General features: G+C 49.2%; 1 protein-coding gene across 8 annotated transcripts in view; it reads right to left on the bottom strand.

Moving 5' to 3' along the window:
* Positions 1-576: 576 nt before the first annotated feature.
* DNMT3A (DNA methyltransferase 3 alpha) overlaps positions 577-8,936 on the bottom strand; it is a 117,792-nt gene continuing 109,432 nt past the window's right edge. For 5 of the 8 annotated variants that reach the window (XM_033125329.1, XM_033125325.1, XM_033125324.1 and 2 more), the window contains exon 23: positions 577-8,242. In XM_033125329.1, the coding sequence (XP_032981220.1) occupies positions 8,101-8,242 (142 nt within the window). In that variant the 3' untranslated portion in view covers positions 577-8,100. The remainder of the gene's footprint in view (positions 8,243-8,936) is intronic. The other 3 variants (XM_033125331.1, XM_033125332.1, XM_033125330.1) reach the window with 1 other exon arrangement.

Genomic DNA, 8,936 nt, shown 5'->3' with positions numbered 1-8,936 from the left:
TAGGCTCTGGACAGACCATTCCCAGCTCAGATGACACCTGGCTTTCAGAGCTCCAGGGCACCCCTTTCTCCTTAACCTTGAACCAGTCTCTCTAAGATTCGGTCTGAATTCCATCTCCCACCAGGCTTCCCCCAGGTAGGCACACCAGGTGAGCTAATTATCAAAACTTAGAGATCAAGTAGTGTTGTTTCCACCTCTTGCTTCTCAAAAAAAAGTCTTAAGTCTTTACTTCCCTGCTGAGGTTAACATGTTTCTGAACTGGCCAAACTGAGGACATTTTTGTTTGTTTGTTTTTTTCTGAATTGAGGGTCTCTGAGCTGAAGATGAGCTATCTGTTTTGACCACTGGGAAGAAATCAGGCAAATGTGTCAGGAGTCAACCAAAATGTTCATCTACTTTGCCCCAATAAGTCTCATTTCTGGGAGTGTATCTTAAGGAAAAAAATACAAACTATACGGGGTTAAACGCCAACACAGATATTTATTGCAGCTCTATTTATAGCTAAAATAAAATGCATATATATAGAAACAAACATCCAACAAGAAAACGCCATGTAGCCATTTAAAAAAAAAAAAAGGAATTCTACATCAACACTGAAAAATATTGAGAAAAAAGTCAGATAAAGCTAAATGCACATTTACAATTTTGTAAAGAAAAGTGCCCATGAAAAAAAAAAGCCTTTTATTTTTTCTCAAAATTTCCTCTTATAACTTCTTTCAAAGCTGCCAGCAAAGTGGTGCAATCCTAAACCTCCCCCGAGTTTGATGTGGGCAAGAAACCTTGACCAACCCTCCCTCCTTAAAGGAAGAAACCATTGAATGGACCTGTTTGGCACTTAGGACGACAAACGCAGCACAGAATGTCCGGGGTCTTAGAGTGAGATGGGGTAGGAAGTCGCTCTTTTTATGTGCCTTCCGATTCAGTCTCTTAGATGGTGGGGACAGGGAACTAGTGACAGCCAGGGAAAGATTCATGAGGATGAAGGGGCTTTGTGTGTGAATGGGCTCTTCAAACCACAAGGCACCATCCACTTGCAAGACAGTTCTGAGGGGGGGCCAGGCAGGGAGAGGAACCCAGACTTGGGGTCTCCAGGAAGGCCACAGTACCCCCACATGGCTATCCACTTCTTAGCTAACCAGGGCTCCCTGCCCTCTCGACGGCCTCTTGCACTGTTGGCCAGAGGTGAAAAAGGATTTTCCTTATGCTCGGCTGAAATAGGCCGACTTCTGCCACCTGGCCCCACTTCTGCCTTCCTCATCGAACTACCCAGAATAATCCCAGCCCCTTGGACTTGCCCTGTGTTTGCAAACATCTCTCAATTTTCCCATGTTTAGGCCAAATGCCTGGTTTCATTGTAAGGTCCCTGCACAGTCCAGACTGCCCACCACTGGGTTGCTCACGTCTGGACACCCTTGTGTGTTGGAGAGCCCCCTAGAGAGGTGAGTGCTGCCCACAACCAAAAGCCCACCACCTCATCTGACAAGATACTGGCACAAAGCCCTCTCCTCTCGCCACTCTAGTCTGAAAACTTCTACCACTCGGCCCAGGACAGAATTCACTTTTCCAGCAAACTTGTCTCATCGTAACTTATCTTGAAGCTTCACGTCAATCAAACTGTCCTTTTTCCCACCCAGTTCACAGTCCCTAGTGAATGCTCAGGCAGGCGATGTTTGAAAGGGAGGAACTGCATTGTCGGGACCCAATGCTAGTAGTACTTAACCCCTCTGGAGAAGGCTGTGAACAGTTATGTCAGGGGAAAGGAGACGCAAGACAAAAGGACATTATTACGGTGCTTTTTCCATTTTTCTTTTTGCACAAAAACAGTCCATTTATTCAAGTGTTCTCCAGCACAAGTACATTAGAAAGGAGCTTTATTATATTCTTCTGGGCACAAAAAAAAAAAAAAAAAAAAAAAAAGTGATGAAGGCGGAACTGACAGACTTTCTACATCTGCTGTACGCATTGACCTCTTTAATTATTTCATAAACAGCTATGTCACGAGCATCACTTACACAGAGATACAACAGAACACCGGAGAGCGGGGGTGGGGACCCACTCAGGGCCCCCTTGCACGCGCCCCTCCCTGGATGTCCCAGAACCAGACTGTGAAATGTACATTATTATTGTCAATAAATAGAGAAGCAACCCTAAAAAAAAAAAAAAAAATACAGTGGTGAAAGGATGCTGGAACCAGGAGAAAAACAAAAAAGGAAAAAAGAGGAACTGAAGAGAAAGGGAAGAGGGCTGGGAAGGGAAGGATCTGGGGAGTTAAGTCCTGCATTTAGCTGCGTGGAATGTGGAGTAAAAGTGCTCTGCCGCCGGGGTCAAAGCGAAATCGTCTGTAACAGTAAAAGTTATTACCAAATCAGCTACGGAGTTTATTCTTCAGTATGAATACATGATTTTCCCACAAATAAGTAAGCACCCGCTACTTCAATGCCTCAGCTAAAACACATGAAATCGCTCATTTAGTTTTCAAGTACAAAGTTAAAATGCCTTTTTAATAATAATATATCAGAGTAAAATAATAGTCTCTTTTAAACTCCACTACAAGAAAACAAAACAAACAGTCATTGTCCAGACAGCAGACTTAATTTAACAATATATATTTTTAATAAAATGTTTTAGCACCTTGTTGAGTCACCTCCTCCCTCTGCGTATTCTAAGGAATTTCGGCATTTTTTTTGTTGTTGTTGCTGTTTGTTGAATTCTAGGTCTGTGCAACCAAATCAGTCTGTGAAGTGAAATGGGACTAAGGTGAGGCTTTCAATCCCTGCTCATCTCCTCAGGTGCGGGGCTGGAGGCCGCCAGACTGGGGTTTGAGAAAGCCACCCTCCATGCCCCTCGTTGGGGGAGTTTTCCAGTTACAGGAGCGCACAGGTCTCCATTTGGGGGACTGAGCCAGTCACGACTAGCAAAGAGACTTCTATTCTTGTCCTCGTCTGCTGTCCCCTTCCCCCAAACTCCACTGCCCAGGGTCAATGGTGAGCAAGAGGTCACCAACCAAAGGCCACCTCAGCTGGGTCTCTGCAACACACAGGTACAGGACGGGCTGCCCTCACTCCCCAAAGACCCCAGCCTTCCTTTACCAAAATGTAAAGATTTGAGAGCTTCTGCCAGAACAGTGGAGTCCATCCTTTATTCTCTTTCTTCCAGGATCCTCCAAACACTTGCAGGGAACGGTGGGAGGGCCATGCTCGCTCCAGGCTAGGTTTCCATAACACCTTCCCCATCCTGCCTTGGAGGAAAGACTTCAGCTGCTTCCTGCCAGAGGACAGGACAACTCCAGTGTCACCTCTAATCATAAGGACTGGGAACAACCTGACTAGTCAGTGCCAGATGACAAATTCAGATTCCTCATCTCTTGGATCAAAATGGGGCCTGGCTAGAAACTCAGTTCTCACCAGAATCTTGGCTCTGCTGCTCCCCTGACCAAAGCAAACAGCCCAAAACAAACAGCTAGCCCTTTTCAGCTCTCACTGCCTGGCAGGCCCCACGGCCCTAACCCACAGCTCCCCCCCCTTGGGGGGAGCTCAAGGGGGCTCCTGCAAGTTTCCGACAAATGACGCTTCTGAAAGACACCAGTGCCAAGGCAACTCTGCACCAAGCAGGACAACAGGAATTCAAAACCGCCTCCAGCATCCACTTTATATATACTTATATATAAAGGTATGAAAACTTGATTACGGTCTTGCTGCACAACATTTCCATGGCCCCGCTGAATGATTCTTTCCTTTGCTCTTATGGACCTTGCTGCAGAGATGGCGGGTCACTCCCATCTAAGCTTCCTCAGAATTGCCAGCTAAGCGGGAAGAGCGAGGAGCCAGCCCTTGTTAGACTAGCTCAATGTCCAACGGCCTTCCTTCCTGCTGAGTCTGCCTGTCCCAACCTGCACCTTAGCGACCCACCAAAATTCACATGGGCATCTCCACCAGCCAAGCACTCCCAGGCCTGTCCCCAAAGCTAAGAGGTCCTGGATGCTCTTCTACCAATTTCTCACAGGATGGCCAACAGAAGAAGGTTCTGCGGTCTAGAGAGAAAAACGGATCGTAACACACTAATGTCATCTGCCAACTGCAAGACCCCTTCCTGCTGCCAAACCTCACGGGCTGCTCCCCTAGCTGTTTCCCAGTCACAGGGTAGGGGGTTAGCACCAGCCAGCCTGAGGCCCACCGAGCTCAGCAGCCACCTGCTGGAGACCAGCTTCCTTCTCAGGCCGGCAGGCAACGGCTGTGACCCTGGCACGAGTCCCCCACTACTGCCCCAACACAAGCCACAGACCTCTTTGGCACCACACTCCACTTGGCACCTGCAGTACGTAGGGGGGCATCATCCTCAGTCCCTAGAAGCCTGTTTCCAGGGGTAAATGGGCCTGTTCTTTAGAAAGAATCTCTCACTGGGCACACACTCCAGAATTTTCCCTAGGCCTTAGTTTCTCCTGCACCACTGCCTCTACCCTCAGCCTCCTCCACAGCAAGTGTAACGATCCCCACCTTAATCCTAGGATGGCCCTGTCGAAGCACAGCTCCCCTTTAGGTGACCGGGTACCTGTCCCCAGAAGCCAGCCCCTCACGACTGGACGTGGATTAAGAGCATCCTGGCATGGCCAAGTTGGCACATTCCCCAAGTCCCCTGCACCCCACCAAGTTCTACTGTGGGACTGAGCCCACAGGTTGGCTGGAAGAAAAGCTGGTAATCGTTAGCTCATTCCTGCGAGGGGCACCTGATTAGGTTGCTAGGCCGGGCGATCAGCCACCAAGGAACGTCCTCTGGGAAGCTGGCCTGTCCATACTAATCCTCGGGCCTGCCACGTCCCTGGCTACCGCTGGCTACCACCTTTCTTCCTCACACCACCCCTTGGGGGGAGCTCGGGCCATTGGGAAAGGCAAACCCCTTCACGTAAGCAGCGGACGAAGGCCTAGGAGAGCCCAGAGAGCTGAAGGTCTGCAGAGAAAGGCCCAAACTGTCCCCCCACGGGGGCTGGCCAGCGGGGGAGGGAGCACCTTGGACTGCCTGAGGCAGCCCTCCTCCCCCCAGCCTTCCTGGAGTGGTGCTGGTGGACTCCAGGCCAGGAAGGAGCCTGGCCGGAGCAGAGGGGACGGGATGAGCACCACAATTAGGTACAGGGACTCCAGACAGGGAGGGCAGAGGTATCCCCCCTCTCCTAACCACTCCAGCCCCCTGGGGGCCGACCATCACCGCCTGCCACCGTGTGGCAGAGCTGGCAGGAAGCAACTGGGTGTGACCTTCAAAGCCAATCTGACAAGGAAACTAGTAGACTGGGGTCCAGCACTAAGCACCCCTAAAAGGAATGGGAGACTGGCCACCAGCAGTGAGCTTACTCCTGAGCAATGAGCAAGGGATTCAAAGCCTTGGTTTAATTTTGTCACCAATTACTAATTTGCCTTATTCAAAACACGAGGTTCACCGTCCCATTGATTTATTTTGAATGGAAGCCCCTTGGCCAAGACAGACCTGGGTGTCAATTGTCCTTTGGTGGGGGAAGAATAGGTAGGGGGAGCTGAGGGCTGACTTGACTGGTGCCTCGAGTTGCAGGTCAGTATCACAGGTTGCTAACAGAAGAATCTTTTGACATCACCAGGGGCAAAAGAGAGAGAACGCTACCTGCTAGAGGAGAGCACCTGCTAAAATAAAACCTCCTCCTTTTCCTGCCTTCAGCACCTAGCAACTTCTGGGATTGACAGTCTACCTGCAATCAGGGCAACAGAGGTAAAGAGCTGCAGGGCCTGACTCCACCAAGTCCTGAATCCGGGGAGAGTCGTGCGGGGTGCTCCCTGGCCGCGTGAGTGCATTTGTTATGCAACGGTATAGAAATGTTCCTGTGGATGCGTGTGGGATTGATTGATTGGTGTGGGGCTTTTGTGTGCAGCGGGACCTGAGGCTCAGCACGAGCCCCTCCCTCCGCTCCCCACTACATAATATTTCGTATACATGACCCTATCTATGTATTTATATAGCGCCTATCACCGTAGGCCCTATCTTTCTAGGGATGCGAACTGGGAGCCATGTGCTTCACAGCACACCTCCCAGCCCTGCCGGTCCCAGGAGGTGCCATCCCCCCTCCCATTATAAAATATATATCTCTATATGCCACATATCTACACCCCATCTATCCAGGCAAGCATCTGCCCATTGGGCCCTCACCCTGGAGCCGCCAATGCCGTCCCCGCCTACCGCCAACGCCAGGCTGCTCGCCTCGGTAGGAAGTGGAACCAAGTGTCATGCACTTGGGGCTCCAGGTGCTGCTGACTCGAGGTAAGAGCACAGCTATCATCAGACCAAGCACTAGAAAAGAAATACACACCACTCCAATCACACACACGAGGAGAGAGATGGCCTAGTCCTCCCTCCAGCCCTGACACACACGACTTGAGAGGAGGGGAAGTAGAAGAGAAGAGGGACGCACCGGAAGGCTGGCCGGGGACATTCCCTGGCCGCCCAGCTATCGCTGCGCCTGGTGGCCCACCTGGCCCGAGGGGTAGGGAACCAGGGCACCAGGACCACCACTGACTTAGAAGCACCCTGCTCCCCGCACCTTGGTTTGAAACCTAAAAGGAGGGGAGGGTGGGTTTTTGTTTTCTTAAAGAAAATCTGAAAACAAACAGAATTATAACCAGAACCATAAGAATAATTATAACAAAAGGTGTCATCAGCCTCCCAGTAAAAAACTGCAGCCGTTGGAGATGACCAAAAACATCACGTTCCAGGGGCTGGAAGCCGCCTTGTGCAGAGGGTGGATGGTGGGGCCTCATAAAAGAACACACAAAAGGCGACTTTAACAGGCAAGCACCAGTACGTTTTGTATGTTTTTTTATTTGCTCCAGGTGGGGTTTTACTGTCACTTTCCCACACTCTGGATTATTTCTGATCCCACCACGAGGAGCCCTCGGTTCAGCTAATGTTGAGAAACTGGGAATGAAGACCCCTTAACCTGCCATCTTGCTGAGGGAGTCTCCTTTTTGAAAAAAAAATCTAAAGGTTATTATGTGAGCCTGGATGAATTCCACTCTCAGCTGTCCACCGTCCCGACCACCTCATCTCACCCCCCCTTTTTGGCAGGGAGAAGCAGGAAAACGCTGTTCCCAAATTCTCCTTCATTTCGTTAATACCAAGGGAGGAAACCCCACCTCGGTAGTGATTCACCTGCAAGCTATCTCCCTCTTTTCCATCCTTGATTAAAACCCTTTGCACATAAGGCAACGTGGAAGCTGATGTTTTTACTCATCTCGCTGTTTGAAAGCACCATTATGAAGTCGGGTTGTACAGTAGTTAACAGTACCTTTTATATATATAGCTCATATCTATCATATATATATAAACTGTAAACAAGAGGTAACAGCGGCTTCTAGAAACTGATTTTCTTCAAGGTTTCCTGTGTGGTAGGCACCTGAAATACTGTATAAAAGGGTCTTGTGTGGTGTTCTCGTCTCCCTGTTGCTAGTTGGGTTCTGTTTTGCGTGACCAGGAATGGTGCTAGCAAGACAGTTCAGTGGCTGGGAGGGAATTCTGCCGCCTGAGTGTCTCTATTTTCTGTCCCCTGCTTTGTTCCTATCTGATCAGGCTAGAGACAACAACAACAAAAATATATAGTTTAAAAAAAAAAAAACCCAATACCAATATAGATTTCTAAAGAATTTCCTTTTTTCTGTCTCTCCCATCTTTCCTCTGCCAGGTATTGTTACGATTTTTTGTTACTCATTTTTGCTGCAATAAACCCTCTTGTTTCAGTCACAGCAAGAAACAAAAACCCAAACAAACAGAAAACCCCTCTGAAAAGAGAAAACAAAAGGTTTGACCAAAAAAATAAAGGAGGTGGGGGGGGGCGGGGGGAGAGCTTGGTTGTGTTTTTAAATAGGACTGAAGATTAACATTGAAAAATCAGGAGATGATGTCCAACCCTTTTTGCAAGGCAAAGCCCTCCGGTGTTTCCGCCTCTGTGGTTTTTGTTTTAAATTCCTTTTTCTCTTCTGGGTGCTGATACTTCTCTCCATCCTCACATTCTTGGTGTTTTATTGTGTTTTGTGTTTTTTGTTTGTTTGTTTAACTTGGTGTCACTACCTCAGTTTGCCCTCATGTCCCTTACACACAAGCAAAATATTCCTTCAGCGGAGCGAAGAGATGGCGGATGACCGGCACGCTCCACGACCGGCCCAGCAGTCTCTGCCTCGCCAAGCGGCTCATGTTGGAGACATCAGTATAGTGGACAGGGAAGCCAAACACCCTGGGGAGAGAAGGCAGAGGGCAGGGGTGAGCGCTGGCCTGTGGGATTCTGCTGAATCTTCCGTCCTTTATAACCAATTCAAGACTCGGGCAACCCGCTACTCTGTGGATTTGAAGAAAAGACAATCACAGCCTAGAGATTTATCACACAATAGAAACAAAGTTAGTATTTGTAAAAAAAAAACACCTGCAGGAGGACAGGCCCCACCTGAGATTTAGATCCACAGTGGGTATCGGAAGTCCGTAAGTCCTAACAACACATCCCTAATACCTTCCTCACCAGAGGGGTGGAAACCCTATAAAGGGGACTCTTGCCTGACTTCAAACGTTCCAGGAATTCCTGTTGACTCTGGCTGTTTGTCAACGGTCTCTTTGGCTAAATCGCAGTGACACTGGAGGAGGAGGTAATCTAGCCCGTGAGTCCACGGTGCTCAGGCTGTAAGGCCCACCTGGCCCTGTGCTGTCCTGGTTTGTAAGGTACGTAAAACGAGCAGCTCGCGTTAAGGAAGCTCCTGTAGCTGCCATGTTTCCTTGGAGTGCACAGGACCTCTGAGAGCCAGGGCATCATGGAGGGATGCCTCTTACTTTAGGACCATCCCCAGAAACCTGCCACGTTGGGAAATGCCTGGGAAAACCCACGCTGACATGCATCTGTGGAAGACACAAGTCTGGCCAGGAGAGACAGTGGTCCCTGC

The sequence above is a fragment of the Rhinolophus ferrumequinum genome, chromosome 13 (genome assembly GCF_004115265.2).
Source record: "Rhinolophus ferrumequinum isolate MPI-CBG mRhiFer1 chromosome 13, mRhiFer1_v1.p, whole genome shotgun sequence".
Taxonomy (NCBI): domain Eukaryota; kingdom Metazoa; phylum Chordata; class Mammalia; order Chiroptera; family Rhinolophidae; genus Rhinolophus; species Rhinolophus ferrumequinum.
Note: the sequence above shows the minus strand (reverse complement) of the source record. Positions and strands in the feature narration are given on the sequence as shown.